The sequence below is a fragment of the Peromyscus leucopus genome, chromosome X, assembly GCF_004664715.2.
Source record: "Peromyscus leucopus breed LL Stock chromosome X, UCI_PerLeu_2.1, whole genome shotgun sequence".
NCBI lineage: Eukaryota > Metazoa > Chordata > Mammalia > Rodentia > Cricetidae > Peromyscus > Peromyscus leucopus.
Genome location: NC_051083.1, coordinates 67,804,885 through 67,821,725, shown reverse-complemented (window position 1 = coordinate 67,821,725; position 16,841 = coordinate 67,804,885). Strand labels below are relative to the sequence as shown.

At 37.4% G+C, this 16,841-nt stretch overlaps 1 protein-coding gene across 1 annotated transcript in view; it reads left to right on the top strand.

Annotated features, from left to right (window-relative positions):
• Nucleotides 1-5,976, top strand: part of Brwd3 (bromodomain and WD repeat domain containing 3) — a 108,993-nt gene extending 103,017 nt beyond the window's left edge. Inside the window, exon 41 of the mRNA XM_028855991.2 lies at nucleotides 289-5,976. Coding sequence (XP_028711824.1) covers nucleotides 289-1,046 — 758 coding nt within the window. The 3' untranslated portion in view covers nucleotides 1,047-5,976. The remainder of the gene's footprint in view (nucleotides 1-288) is intronic.
• The last annotated feature ends 10,865 nt before the right edge of the window (nucleotides 5,977-16,841 follow it).

The window sequence follows — 16,841 nt, the reverse complement described above, 5'->3', positions numbered from 1 at the left end:
CTTGTAATTTATGCTTTCTTATAATTATTAAGTTTTTGCTAAAATTTCTGCCCAGACAACCTACTAATCCTTCAGTCTACTTTCTTACTTCACAGAAGCAGTGGAACGGGAGTCAAACTTTATCTTTCATTTCAAATAGATCTAAGTATCTGTTCTAACACCTTTGATGATTCTGTCCAGTCAGTTGGGGGCACTAGATATTTTTAATAGATTGTTTTGATTTTGAGTGTGAATGACTATCTTACAATGTCAAGACTTAATTTTTAAAAATCATTCATTTTGCTTTAGATCACTCCGTTGATGGGCCTCTTACAAATGGTGATGGCAGAGAACCCCGAACAGGAGCCAAAAGAAAACTACTCAGTGCATCAGAAGAGGACGAAAGCATGGGAGGAGGAGGAGAAAAGGAGATGAAAGAAACAAAAGAAAAAGCACACTTATCCTCCTCAGAGAGTGGAGAGTTAGGATCCAGTTTAAGTTCAGAAAGTACCTGTGGCTCTGATTCTGACTCTGAATCTACTTCCAGAACAGATCAAGATTACGTAGATGGCGATCATGACTATAGCAAATTCATACAAACCAGACCTAAAAGAAAACTCAGAAAACAACATGCCAATGGAAAACGAAACTGGAAGATGAGAGGCACAGGAGGAAGAGGCAGATGGGGAAGATGGGGTAGATGGAGTAGAGGAGGCAGAGGCAGAGGTGGCAGGGGACGAGGGGGTCGAGGAAGAGGTGGAGGTGGGGGGAGAGGGCGAGGGCGAGGGAGAGGAGGAAGAGGTGCCTCTAGAGGAGCCGCCAGAGCCAAACGAGCACGTGTTGCAGATGATGAATTCGATACGATGTTTTCAGGACGTTTCAGTAGACTTCCTCGGATTAAAACAAGAAACCAAGGCAGGAGGACTGTTTTATATAATGATGATTCAGATAATGACAATTTTGTGTCCACTGAGGATCCTCTGAATCTTGGTACATCCAGATCAGGCAGAGTACGTAAAATGACAGAAAAAGCCAGGGTTAGCCATCTCATGGGATGGAATTATTAACAGTTAATGAATTTAGAGTAATTTTTAAAAATAAAATCAATGGCCTTCTACTGCAGGGAATTTACCAGAAAATCTACAAAGCAAGTTGTGTGGGGACTTTTGCTTCCTTTCACATTGGTGCTTTTCCATTATGCCAGTATACATTTGTTTCAAGACTTTTAATCTCCACACTTCATTTGTTCAAACAAGCCTTACTCATTAGGCCTTAAATTAAAACAAATTCTGCCCACACATGTACATGTGTGCACATACACATGCGTGGAGATGCATACACAAGCGGGCACATACATACATACACATACACATACACACACACACACACACCACAGACACACTACAGATTTACTACATAAAAGGAGCATTCTGCTTCTTAAAAGTAGCATGACATTTTTATCTCAATAAGATATCCCTCTTTGCTTTTGTATCACAGAAGTATAGCACCTTCTTACAGAGTTTTATATAGTTTGTGTTTGCCATTTGATTCCTATACCCAGTAATAATAACTTTTGCACAATACACCAATCCTAAAGGCAGCTATTAAATGTTTACAGTTTCTATATTGTAAGAACGATCTGGATTATTTTACTCTTCCCAGGCCAAACTTTCATGAACTGTACTGAACTGAAGTATATATTTATACTGCAGTTTTGGGGTGGGGTGGGGGGTATCTTGATATGCTTTTCATTGATTTGCTTAATTCACGTTTAAGGTGAGAAAGGGTTGGTGCCTTGTAAATATGTAGCAAATCTTTGTGGTGTGTCCTGATGTGTGCATTAACTTTATTAAAAGAGAATACTTGAGGTATCAATCTAGACAAGGTGCCAAATGCAAAAGTTTCTTGCATCCATTTTTCTTTTCCTGTTATATTTTATTGCATTAATAGAAACTTGTGTAGCTTAATAGTAACTTAAACATTTGAAAAATCCTCATCCACAAAGAATAACTTCTTTGAACAGTAGCTCAGCTACCTCTATTAACTACAACTACTGGAAATCCTAAGGAAAATAGATGCTGTTACTCATTACTAAGGAGAACTAGAACAAGCTTGGTAGGGATGAATACTCCTAAGTTATAAGCTGAGAATTTTCAATAATCATATTGGCTCTCAAATTAATAGTTGTAACAAAGTTTCCTAAGTATTATATTCTCTAGGCTTTTGTAGGACATATTTATGCAAGTAGACTTGTTCTACTGCTTATCTATCTCTGCAACCACTTACTATTTCGCAGCTGTGAGTTACTGGTTTTCATTTGAATCTTAAAAGGTAACAAAGTACTTAACTTGAGTTGGACTATTTTGGCTAGCTAATACTTGGAATCAACTTTAATGGGTTCTTCTATTCTCATTCCAAAGGGTTCTTCTGTTCTAGACTTCCAGAAAAGAGCCTCATTGCACTGCAGACAGATATTTTGAATCATTATTTTATAGTTGAGAAAAAAAATCTTTAAAATCTTTTTTGGTCTTGTTTACAGCAGTAGAGTGCACATGGTTCCATAAGTGAGCTTCAGTCCAAGATCAATTGTATTCCTCGAAGTTGGCATCGCAGTTACGCTACTTAGTTAGATACTTCAATTCTTGAAGTGGGGGCAGGGGGATAACAATTGATCTCTGCTTTTGTAACAGCAATTTCATTGCACTTAGATCAGACTTGTGTGATAAAACATTTTCTTACTGTATACCTGGTAGTCCAGGATGTTTCCTAAGCTGACATGTTTGTCTCATGCTTTCAATCATTTCATGCATCTGAAAATCTGTTAAGTGCAGAGGAAGGAGTGCACACATAACTTTGCTTTTTGGTGGGGTGGGGTGGGGGGTAGTTATTCTTGAACTAATACCCGTAAGCAATTTTCACTTGCAGTAGAAATGATGTTCAGGCTTTAAGAAAGTAGAATGAACTGTTAATGGCACTAATGTCTGTCGCTGGAGAGCAGACCAAGCTGATATTTTTGTTGTTGTTGTTGTTTTTCTTCACTATATACCAAAACTATTTCTGGTTATAACTCAGCTGCCATTTTAACCATAGTGTAGATTTCAAATGTTCCCATTTTGAGAGTCTACATTTGATTTTTACTAAAATATACAATTTCAGTTATTCATCTCTTGGGCATTTAGACTAAATTGTGCCTATGATTTCCTGCAGTCAGTAACATTTTGTCCTACAACAACCAACATAATAGAGTTGCTTAAATTCCTGGATGTACCCAAATATGTGTACCATTTTAGTGTGAAATTTGTGTTGACATTCTTCTATGAAGAGCTGACCTCTTCAAATGTAGAAGAATTGCCATTTGTGAGATGTTAGCTGTCTGGAGCTTTATTTATAATTTATTTTGAAAAGTAAAAATGCCACATTTATTCCCCAAATCTCAAGATTTTCTAGGCTTACATAATTAGAATAATAAGGCTAAAGACATTTTTAAGCATATTTTATATGTAGTGAAATACTGTGAAATACTAGTGAGCAGCATTTTGCTGTGATGTTGATTTCAGTTATTAGAATTTAAAGAGTTAGTCACCAGGGTATGTTAGGTGAACATAGTTATCATTTATTATAAAACAAACAGATAATTTTCTGTTTGCATGCAAATTATTTTCATAAGTGTGAAAATAAAAGTCTGGGAAATGATATTTTTACTTTTTTAATCTGGACTTCCCCCTTTCCTCAATTTATATTTTAGGTTTTTTAACACCACTTCCAACAAATGTGTCATAATTTGTATCATATTGAATACGTTATCATTTCATTTTCTAGAGATCTTTTAAACCTAAGATCTGGGTTCAGCCATAGCAAAGAAAGTAGGGAATGAGTTAAGAATTCTGCAAACGAAGACCACTGTTCTATTTAGGCCCATGAGAGCATACATATGTATAAGTTTAATCCTATGCTATATCTTAATAGTCAGTAAGCTATGATATTTCTCATAAATACTAATGTTCAGATTCCAGGCTTTATGATCTTAGCATGTGTATATGTTTATAAAACTGAATCATGTGTTTCTTCGCTGGCTTGCTGTATGTATCTCATGTAGCAATAGGATGCTCTCCAAAACATTCACAAACCTACTAGCCTAATAACTAAATTTGTTTTTGTATAAGTGTTTGTGTACTTGTATGTATGTAGCTTTTTTCCACTTTGACATACCTTATCCCAGACATTAAAAAAGAGAATATTTTATATGGAAGACACTGTCTACCAATTATTTGCCTTTTTAGAGCTCAGCCTGTGCATTTATTAATGCTTAGTCATCCATGTCATCATGTCTTTTAGATAACTGATTCTGATTTTGTTATATAACTATGCCCCTCTATTCTTTTAATTTAATTTGCCCTTTTATTTGTTTATTTTTCCTCTTTCCCTCCCCAGAAATCAGGCTTATTCTAAAATTCTTCCATATAGTGTTTTGTTTCACCCAGAGGCAAAGCAACTGAGTAAAATACCCAAGTGTCATTCTACAAAATTGAGTTCTCATACATCTAAATTAGATTTCAGATATTTTAAAGTAGATTGTCATCAGACAATACAGTGATTAAAAGAGAAAGATGTGAATACCACTTCTAACTTTTTAATAAAGCTTTTTTGAGCATTTTTCAAAATTTGTAAGTTTGTGGTAATGATACACACCATATCTATATATGGAATCATTTTATACACATTTGCCAACTGGTACTTATCCTTAAAGTTGAATTTTCATGCCCTAAGAAAGGAGTCTTAACATGTGATTTTCACTACATTTTGATGCCCAGCCATTTAAGCCATTACAATAACATTTGAAATCTGAAATGAATAGTTCCAGGGGAAGGAATAAGACTTTCGATATTTAAAGTTCTTTATTTTAATTGCTAACCACATTCCACAACATCTTTGTGGTACAAAACGCTTTATGAATGTTTTATTGAAAATGTTCTAAGGTCATCATTTTTAAAGCTTGTTTTTAAAATTAATGGTGAAATACTTGCATGCTGTTTTTACTTTACATCTCTTAGGAAAGCTTCTTTACCAAGTGTTAATTTATCATAGTTACACAGTTTGGGTTAAAATCCAGTATAAAGTTAAATATTTTCATGGTGCTGTATTTGGGGGAACATGGCTAGCACTCAGGTTTCTTGATATATTTAGTCCTTGCTCTAGTCCTCTCACCCTTGAGTATTACTCCGGCCATCTTTCCTCTCGTGCTTGCTCTTAGCTCCACTTCTCTTTCGGCAATGGAGATTGCACCTCACGTAGCATTCTTCACCCAGACTGGAAATTTCGGATTCATTTCTGAGAGAAGTACAATAGAAAGGCCCTGCAGTTTAGAGTTAAGGTGTGTTTATTTATATGTATGCCCATTTCTTATTCTTATACCTATCTTAATTAAATCTAGAATATGGGACTTAGACATATAAAAGCATGGTAATTATTTTCTAAAAAAAAATAAAATTATTGCTACATATTGAGATCGCCATTAGTAATTTACTTTTAAAAATCCCATATCGAAATACCTAGAACCCCAGTTGGAAAATGTGTTCTTTGCATATGTCACCAAATATACATTAGGCAGTACTACAAATGTTAATTCTTTAAACAATACTGTGGTGATGGCAATCAGTAATTTATTTCTTTGTTCTGTAACTTATCATCTCTGTCTTTTGTAGTCCTTTACACAGTATTAACAAATCTGTACTTTATGTTTGTTCTTAGTGTCCATAAATTTTAGGATGGAAAAACATTCATTTAATAGTTGATGTGATGCTGTATATGGGCAGAATGTCCATTAAACTGAAATTCAGTGGGGAGAAAAGGTGAACAAAACTGGCTTGGTTTATAAAAGATGTTTTGTTTGGCAGTTGTCGGTCATTATAAGCAATTACCTTCAAAGACAAAAATACTGGACTAATTTGTTTCCATTCTTTATGGGATGTTTACAATAAAATTCCAAGTTGTTTGGAATCAGTTGCACTCTCGCTGCTTTATGCCTTAACTCATACTAGAGATAAATTAACAAGACAAAGAAATATAAGAAATATGAAGTTAACCTTTCTACTGCCCAGCTTTAGAGATTGCATCGTGTAATCCTTGGCTCTTTGTCATAAGATATTTTCTTACTATCATTTTTTAATCTTAGAAACTCAGTTGCTTCCTATGAAAGAAAAGGTGTTTCCTAGTTCTTGCTGATATGCTTTGGATCACTATTAGGTGATAAGTATGATGTTAACACTTTAAAATGTGGGCTGCTTGGTGCCTTCAATAGCAGCTTCCAAAACACTCGTCTGATTGTTCTGCAGAGTTTCTTGAGATGGACAGATTTCGAGTATATTTCTTGTTAAAGTTTAACAGCTACGCTATGGAGACCTAGTACTTTTTATTTGGGGTTAAATTGCCTATCAACTTTGAATTTATTATAAATGGTGCTTTAATTCAATGTCAATCTAGGAGGGAGAGAAATGAAATGAGCCAGCATCTGAACATTTTACCAGGAACACTCATCTTTGGCCATTAATCAAGTTTTCTCCCAGTGTCAAGAATTCTACCGAGTTCAAGATAAATAAGCTGGCTAAAGACTGCTCTGCATCTTTCATATGGAAAGGCTGTTTTGTGTTTTTAGAAATAAATGAGATGACTCAGTATAGGTCACCTCTTTTCTGACATTGGATCTATTGACTGACAGCCCAGTTTTCACAGTACCCTGAGTGAGGTCTGGGGATACTTGTTATTTTTGTTTAGCTGTTTGATTGCTTAAAAATAGCCCTCTTTTACAATGTAAACATGTTACATTAAAAATTATTTGTTAGCAGGATTTGGTATTTTCTTCACTCGCTAGATTTCTTAAATAGAAAAATTAAAGAATTTTTATGACAAAACTTTACTGAAGTATTCAGAAGATTGTTTGCCTCGTTGAGAAGATCAAGAAAAGAAGTGCTCTTTGCCCTCTCTATATATTATTTACCCCTTACTTAAAGCTACTTTCCAAAAATGCACAAAATAAATTGAAACCAATACATTGAGCTTGTGAGTTAATTTTTACCTGGGACTTTGGTGCTATATTTAAGCTCATGTACTTCATTTACTGTCTTAAGTTTTTTTTATATAAGTACTGAAGGCATTTTTATGATGCATAATGCTGGTAGACCAAATATAATATTAAATAAAATAAAATTTTATGGTGTCATTTTTCCCAAAAAAATTGGAGTAACATTTTTTCCTTGTTTTGTAACTTTTTAAGTAACGTTTCCTTTGCCATCTGTAGTAACTGACTTAGTAAAGTTACTTCTCACCTCCAGAGTATAAACATCTAGTATCTAATTTTAGCAAAATTGTTAGCATACTAATCTTTCAGCATATCCTAAGGACTTTCAAATCTCTGTGATGCTAATATGCTTTCATTAATTTGTAAAGTTCTACTTAATAACTTGCCTACTCAGTACTCTTAGAGTCTCCAATTTTATAAATTTTCTTGCAGACATTTTAAGAAATAAAACATTTCAAATCATTTAATACAGATCATTAATATTAATGGATAAGAAATTTTATTAATTCTTAGAGGTGTTATGTGGTTCATGTTTGTCCTGTTGAAATTCCAACCAGTATATTAGTTTGTACTAGGAAACTTGTCCTAAGACTTTATAGTTTTACAAAATGTCATTTTAAATGAAATATGCCTCCCAAATTGTATAATAGACATTTTCACAGGGGATTTTGTTACTCTTGGGTATTGTTCATTTAAAATGTCAGTAATGAAGTGCTGATAGTTTTGGATTGTTTCCGTATGTTAAGTTTAATTTATAAACTAGAGCCACCCTTGTATACAAAAAAAAAAAAATCCATAACTGTTACTTGATCTAGTCTGACCTTATAACATACCTTGCCCTTGACAGTTTTAGTTACTAAATCTTTTATCACATATTTCTAATTGTTCAATTGAAAATTGTCAGGGACCGATTCATATTCTTTCTCCGGAGTTATATAGTGCTTTTCTTCCTATAGACTATTTACCAGCACCATTTACGAGAAATGGCAGCAGGAAGACTGTGCTGTTCCTTCCTAGGGTTGTTCATCTGTACCTTCTGGGTTTTTAGCACTGTAATTTCTTAAAGAGCTTTATAGCTTACAAAATTTATCCCTCAAATATAGTCTCATCCACCAGAAAGACTATCTGTTGACTCCCTTTTTTTTTTTCAAGTGAGAAAAGTGAGTTTCAGTAAAATCAAGTAATTTGCCTAGGTCCATGTAGCTAGTAATCAAAAAGTAAATCAAAAATCCTTGATTTATCCTGGCGGGTGGTGGTGGTGGTGGTGGTGGTGGTGGTGGTGGTGGTGGTGGTGCACACCTTTAATCCCAACACTCAGATGCAGGGGCAGGGTGATCTCTTGAGTATCAAGTCAGCCTGGTCTACAGAGCCAGTTCTAGGACATACAGGGTTATACAGAGAAACCCTGTCTCAAAAAACCAAAAAAGAAAAAGAAAAACCTTGATTCATCCAGGGTACCTACTTACAGTTTTTCTTTAATTCCGTTGGCTTGCTTCCCTAACTGCTGTATGAAATAGAAAGTCCTAAGTCATGTATGTAAGTGTAACTTAAAGAGAACTTTTCTGTTTGCTTCTGGTCCAGATTTTCCCCTGTTTTAGTATATGTGCTGCCACAGTGAGCACATGGTTCAGATTTTTAATGAGGATGTTCACTGAATTGTGTCTTCAAGCTTCTTTCTTCTTTGGGGACATGGTGGTTATGGGGTCTGATGCCATGTGTAATGTGAGTCACGGGATTGTTACTGACACTTTTGATGCTGTTGTGTCCACATTGAGCTGATGAGATGCTATGACTGGAGTGGTCCTTCAGTCATGACACGGTACTTTGTGGTGCTCTCTTTTCCATTCCTTGGTAACTAGACGGGGTATGCCGGGCACACTATCATTTCATTATGCTGCAAAATGATCTGACAAGGCTAACAAAAGGAGAGAGAATCCACTCTGGTTCACGAAGAAGGTTCTATTCCCTGTAAAATGGGAAAAGTTGGGTAGGTAAGGCTGACTTATTTGGAACTATGGTAAATCTGGATACTTATTCAAATAAGTTGTGGACAATAGAGTGTACTCAGTGACAGGAAGAACAGTAGAGGAAATGAAACCAGACCTTGGAACTCTAAAAGACAGGTTGTAATCAGTGGTAGTGCACGTTCATATTTTAGTAAAGGAAAAGTGTTGGAAGAGAGAACATGAAATTAGGAGAAATTAGTTTAACTTAAAAAGCATCGGTGAATGAGTTGGCCAACAATAATGTCAGATGGCCCGAATAACAGCTGAATTAATCACCTATAGTGGACCTTAATTTTTTCCCTCAGAGCATGGACACATGCTTGCTGACTTCATTCTCAAGTAATGAGGTTTTGCAATATACTTTTATTTATTTATTTTTTTGAGATAGAATTTCTCTACATAGCCCTGGCTATTCTGGAACCTACTGTGTAGATAAGGCTGCCTGGAATTCACAGAGATCCTCCTTCCTCTCCCTCACCAGTGCTGGGATTGAAAGCATGCACCACCATTCCTCGCTGGGATTGAAAGCATGTACCACCACTTCAGGCTTTGCAATGGAGTTTTAAAATCCTCCAGGACTGCTTTGGTTACATTTGGTTGTAATCTATCTTATTTTAGGGTGCCACGGTTTCCCTTCTAAATACCTACTTGTCCTTATCCCCATCCAAGGAAGATAAGTGTTGGTTCCAACAGATAACTTATGAAATTCTAATAGTGTAAAAAAACAAAAAAAAAAAAAACAGAAAGGGAATAGAAAATAGCATATTACTTTTCTCTGGACTCCCTGCCTCCTTTATAGAAAGTCATTTCCAATCTGTTGTCACACTCAAAATAGAACACTACAATTTCTATTATGCCTATTTATACTAATACTTATCTTTGATTGCATTAATAGAATAGAATTTAGAAATCTGCTCTTTGCGTTGTAATTAGAACCATTCTGTGCTCTGTCTGCCCTGTATGTTTCACAGTGTGTCTTTAGATGGAAGTGCCCGTGTTACCAACACCTAAGGTGGTTCCTCCATTTTTCTCTCTACAATTAGCAGATAAAAATTGGTGGAAACAGTTTTTACGAGAACTGAAAAAGAAATTCTCATTTCCCTCTGCCTTGCCATTAGTGATATGGACAATATGAAGCTAGGATATAGGAATGTGTAGATTTGGCTGAGTTACAAGTTCCTCTCCTTTGGGTGGCCTACCTTCATCCCTGGCATGGAATTTCCTGGAGAAATTCTAACCCTTAGTGCCCCTGACCTTAGGAGAGGTAAGGGGGAGAGGGAAAGTAAGGAGACACTTAAGGTCTCTAAGATTCATCTCAGAAAAGCGAGCCTAGCAGGTTTGGGGGGGATAATCAAGAGTGAAAATCTTCAGTGTTGAGTGGATGTAATTTGTTCCCAAACAGCAGCCTGGGATCCAAATCACCGGAGATAACAGGGAAGCTCCTGAGGTGTCTTTTCGTATTTTTGCTGTGAGATGGATGGGAATGGGGGTATTTCCATTTTTTAGTGCTAATCTGTAGTAGTTTAATGTCGGAATCATTGAATTGCTTATAATAAATAGGCTTCCTGAAGTGTCAGACCTTATTAGGAAGTCATTACCATTAGCCTCATTTACTGGTGAAGAACTTTCGAAGTTGCTAAAGTTCTCACTGGTAATAAATGGCAAGATTTCCTCTTGGATCTCAGCAAAGGCTGTGTGGATTTGTTTAGTCAGAAATTCGCTGAGTTGCTTTGGCCGAGTCTCTTGTTTTCCTTGGTTCCAGTTGTTGCTATCTGTGCAAGGTTGAAATTGAACATTAACTTCTAAGGGGCTCCTTGTTCTGTTCTTTGAACTTTCTTGCTTGCTCTTTTTGTATCTTCTTCATCTCTAAAGTGAACTGCTCTTGAAGGTTCCTTGTTCTCAGGAGCTTGGTAAGCCCCATGTTCTGGTTAAAGTAACTTATTTGAAGTGTTTGGGAAACTTCACATTTTGTAATGGAAAATTGATCAAATCCAGTTTAGGACATGAAAGGTTATTGGGAATTGTTTAATGCCATAGATAGCAATGTGAGCGCCAATGACTCCCTTCTCAGTGAAACTTGTAGGAAATACTTTTGAAATCACTAAGAAATGCTGGAAAAGGTCCAAAGGGCAAAAGAAAATAGACAACACTGTTCGAGGAAGCCTATGAAAATTCATTAAGTGAAAAACTGGTATTGAAGCTCCTACACACACTTTCTTCCTGGTTGGAGGATATATATCAATACCCCTGGGCCTTGTGCTCTGCTCAAAAACTGAAATTCTGTCTTCCTGCTGCAGCCTCAGATGCCAGATCCCGATAACCCTTGCCCCAGCTTATGAAATATGTAAATACCATGAGAAAACCTCAGCTACCGCCCTGCCCCTGCTAAATGCTCAGCTCCCAGAAAGTGTATGTGGGGGGTCTTTCACTCAGAAGTTTGACATTCCAGAGCCCTGACTCACAGGTTTTGCCTGGGGTTGGGGAGAAACCAGAAAGAAACTGTAAAACACTGATCTCATCCTAGAGGCAGGAAGTATTGCCATGAAGTCTAAAAGTGATCTTAAGGACAGTGGAACCTCAGGCCTATGTAGTTAGGCATGATGGTCTAGGCTGACCTGCATATGGTGTCTTGAAGAGATTGTGGAGAAAACTGAACAGATTGCTAGGCAGGGACAGGGGAGGGCAGGGAAGGGGACAGTTTTTATTGGATTGATTTTAAGTGTAATTTGTTCTGGCAATGAATGGATTTTAAAGTGTAGCCAGAGGTAGAAGAGACCTCTACCAAATGACTAATTTACTGAGGTGGTTATGAACATACCACAGGCTGAACTGCATTCAGGAGGGAAGTGAGTCTTTTAACAACTGGGACAGAAAATTTTCAAAAAAGTAATCCAGCTAGTTATTAAATATATATCACTACACATAACCAAGCAAATAACAGTATTAAATGTCTAACCTCAGGCCTGGAAAGGGGTATCACTGTCTCGAGTTGCTGCACTACATCATCTAAAAGGCCATCTGCCTTCCAACAAAATATATACAAGTTATGAAAATGAAAGCAAATATGGCAGAGGGAAACTAATACATATACATAATAACATCAAATGTGAATGGACTGAATAATCCAATCAATAAACAAATTCTTAAAAAAAACAAACAAGGTCTGGAGAGATGGTTCAGCAGTTAAGAGCATTTGTTGCTCTTTCAGATGACCCAGGCTTGGTTCCTAGCACCCTTGTGGTGGGATCACAACCATCTGTAACTCCAGTTCTGGGATCCGATCCCCTCTTCTGACCACCAAGAGCACCAAGCACGGATGTATCATAAAACATACATGCAGGCAAAACATTCACATACATAAATCAAAAAAAAAAAAAACCCTTTAAATCCAATTATATGCTGTGTACACAAGATAGTTTTACACGAGATAATTTTTAATTCAAAGATACAAATATATAAGCAAAAAGATGGCAAGAGAATGCAAACAGAAACCAAAGGAGAAAGGGGTACAGTTATATAAACAAAAATAGCTTTAAGATTAAAAACTAGTATTAGAGATCTCTAAAACTGTAAATATATGAAGGAAAAAGTTCTAAAAATTAAGGGATGAAGCATAAAGCAAGCCAAAGGAAAAGGACATTTAAAGAGACAAGCTAAAATGAAATGAAGACTAGAAAACTGCTAAGGGTACACTGAAATAAAAAAAATCTACAAATATCGCTGGGTGGTGGTGGCACACTCCTTTAATTCTAGCACTCAGGAGGCAGAGGCAGGTGGATCTCTGAGTTCGAGGCCAGCCTGGCCTACAAAGTGAGTTCCAGGAAAGCTAGGACTGTTTCACAAAGAAATTCTGTCTTGAAAAACAAAAAAACAAAACAAACAAAAAAACCTACAAATATCAACAAAATCAAGCCAACATTCACTAAATCAGTGAGAAAAAAACTAAAATCAGGAATGTAAACTAAAATATTACCTACCTCACAGAAATCAAAAGGGAATACTATGAACAGACTGAATAGTTTAAACAACTGAAATGAATTTTCTCACTGTCCTGAGACTGAATGCCAAAGATCAAAATACTGACTAGATTGCTTTCTCCTAGTTCTTGTTTTGGGCATGTGTATGTCTAGTTGGAGAGAGACACAAAGACAGAGATAGATGTCTTTGGTAAGGACACCAACACCAATCACCTACCCTTTTGATATCACTTAAATTTTGCTTCCTAAAGACTATAGCATCTGATAGAGATAGGAGAATAGAAGCTGGACATGGATTTTAAAGTTAGGGAAGGACAAGATTCAGGCTACAACAATCAGCATGCCATTAGATTAGATAACATTCATGAACGACATATTCCTAGGAAGTCCTAGGAACTGCCAAAACTGACTGTATAGACCTATGCAAGTAAAAAAGATTGAATTTGCACTTTGATTTTTTTTTCCAGAAACAAAATCTCAGTCCAATATGTTATCATCACTGGTAAATTTTATCCAATATTTAAAGGAAAATCAATACTAATCTTTGGCAAAGTGTTACAAACAATTTTAAATATCCAACTAATTCTGTGAAACCGTATTACACTGATAACTGAGTCTGACAAAACATCACAAGAAAACTAAAAAATAATATTCTTTTTAAATATAGATACAAAAATCACCCAAAGTGCTGACAAACCAAATCAATAATGTAAAAAGCTATATACAAGGAAGACTTGTCCTCAGAGTGATGTGGTCGAAGTGGTTGTCTTTGAGAACAATAGAGACTTTCTCATCTCGGGTGCCCGGAAACTCAGGCTAAAGTGCCAGATGTCCATGGTCATCAAAACTGCCAGTGAGTGACTCTGAGTCCTTTGTCTTGTGAACTTGAGAAATGAATTTTTTTTCTTTCTTTCTTTTTTTTCAGCCACGGGGATTCCCTTGTTCTCCCCCCTCCCGCCCCTCCCCTCCCCCCAGCCTACCCCCATTCCCACCTCCTCCAGGGCAAAGCCTCCCCCAAGGACTGAGATCAACCTGGTAGACTCAGTCCAGGCAGGTCCAGTCCCCTCCTCCCAGGCCGAGCCAAGCGACCCTGCATAAGCCCCAGGTGAGAAATGAATTTTTTGACAGCAGTTTTAAAAGGAGCTTTACTATAGAGTAAAGGCTTTTAAAAGGCTTAATTGTACAGAGGAAGCAAGCAAGCTACTGTACGAGAGGCGTCCCAAGAGAGGGTTGCCTCTGAGGGGCTTTGTCTGGGGGATCAGAAGGCTTTTTACTAAGAAAGGAAATTTCAAATGACTAAGTTGAAATAAGGAGAGGTGGGCTGGTTAGTCCAGCTGGTCCAACCACTGATCTCCAGGAAGTATCCACTAACCTCTCCATCCTAGTGACTGGAGTAGGGTTCTGATGCACACCTCTGAGGACCAATGGACTATCTGATCATGCATAGCTTCCAGGCAGCTGTGCTCATTAGGTTGCTATGCTGGGGAAGGGGGAAAAAGTGCATCTAGCAGATGTACTTCTGGCTTCTGGCCAGCACAGAGCTGCACACAGGACCAATGACACTTCTGGCCAGATTAGAACCGCTTGTCAAAGACAAGAAGCAGAGCTGCTGGCTCTAGAGGTCTAACTGCCTGACAAATTTTCTCTATTTTCATCAAAAGCAGGTTTATGTAAGTCTAAACTTAATATAATGTATTAATAAAATGAAATGAAAACGACATGTTCATGTCATTAGATTCAAGAAAAGCATTTGACGAAATGCAATGCCATGTGCACTAAAAGCTTGCAGCAAACGACGAGAGTTTAAAGGAAAATTCCTCGAGCTGATAGCTGCCACTTGAAAACCCCATAGCTAACATCATACTTAGTTGTGAAATGTTGAGTGCCTTACTCTTACAAGCAGCCAATCCCTAAAGTAGGATTTCAACTCTCAGTATTTTCATTAAACATCATTCCAGGGATTTTAACATGGAAAATTAGTTTTAAAAAAGGAAGAGATATCAATGTGGAGTGAAAAAATAAAGCATCTGTTGTGTTCTTTGTTGTGTATCTCTTTCTTCTTAATTGAAACCTTCTTTCCTGGAGGGAGGAAGGAGGTTTATTAGAATCAGGAATTAAATGAAATAAGGCTCAGGATGCTGCTGACCCTTGATTAACAACAGCCATCCAGAAGCCATCCATCAGCGGTAACAACTGGTGAGGAGACAAGACTCTCCAGTCAGCTAAGCTGCCTGTAAGTTGTGCAAGGAGCTCCAGGGATGCAGCTTTCATGCGCCATCATTCATGCTGGGGTGGGCTTTTCATGATGCATGTGCATTGGAGTCACTCATGCTCTGGTAAGTAACCTCAATAAAACATTGATGACTAAGCTAGCCTTGGATGATTGCTTCTTTAGTCTGTTGGTGCGCTATCAAGGGCAAACACACATTTGTTCTCATCTCTCTGAGAAAAGTCACACAGAAAGTTTAGCACATGAACAGGGACCAAGAGAACCAAAGATTAATAGGGGAGGAGTGGTTGCATGTTTTATCATTCACCACAGGGAGCATCAGCTTCCACTACAGCAAGGAGGAATACCATTCCCTACCACCTGGAGCAAGATAACCATATCAGGATTGTTCTAGAGACACTCTAACCTCTCACAGATCAAAATTAGTTTCCTGTCTCATCACCAATGACAAGGACCATAAAACCATCCCTCCTCGAACAACTTTTAAGAAGCTCAGCTGACTGGAGAGTCTTGTCTCCTCACCAATTGTAACTGCTGATGTAACCTTCTGGAGGGGTGTTATTAATGCTTCCTGTGATGAATGATAAAATATGTAACAAAGGCCAAGCCATCTTAAAGTGCAATGTCATTGCCATCAAAAATGCAATGTCACTCAAAGGAATCTCAGGGTGGCCATATTCCTCATGGTATGGGGTGAAATGCCTCACTGATAAATGGGGGCTGCCATGCAAGTATGTAGATGCTTCCCAAATGGCTGATGGACTAAAGAATATATTGTAATTTCTGATGCATGTGAGGGATGGATAATAAACAGCCTATGATGCTCACTTTACTGGGTCACATAGGGTTCTGTTCACAAACCAGGTAGGAAGCTAATTCAGTATGAATTTCAGGACTGGTGTAAGGCTTTGGTCACTTTGCTGAACCCTAAGGTGTGATTTAAGAGATGCTTTGGTAGATCTAACCGACTTAGATAAGCATGTAAATTTGGCTCATAAAGTGTAATAATGATCAAGAAGGGAAGAACGTCTGGGTCACCCAAAGGCAAATATAGCAAGATTCGTGTCAATCTGAAGTTCCAAGGAGAAAAAAAATTAATAGAAAGCCAAATGCTGTACCAGCAAGAGTCTAGAAAACTTTGAAGCCTGACCAACAGTTCAAAGAAGACAGAAATGATAAGATAGAGCAGATGAAAACGTTTCAAAAGCCTGCTGTATGGGTGGTCACTACCCCTAGAGTATCCCATGCACATTTTTCCCTTGAAAGAAAGTATACTGGGAACAGATTACCTACCCTGTATTGGGGGCCTTTCAGTGGCCAGGTGTGGCAGATGGAAAGGCACTAGCCACCATGCTGGATGGGAAGCTGTCAGAACCATGGGTCTGGTTTTAGAATTAAGCACAGCAGCCTAGAATATAATCCTGCTGCATTTTGGAATGGAGAATGGCTGAGCAATGCAAGTTAGCCCCAGCAAAACTATTAGGGGTGTCAAAATGCACTGTGGACCCAAGCACATGGTAGTCCATGGTGAGTAACTGCAATTGCTTATGGAAAGTGGGTTATAGATTATGGAG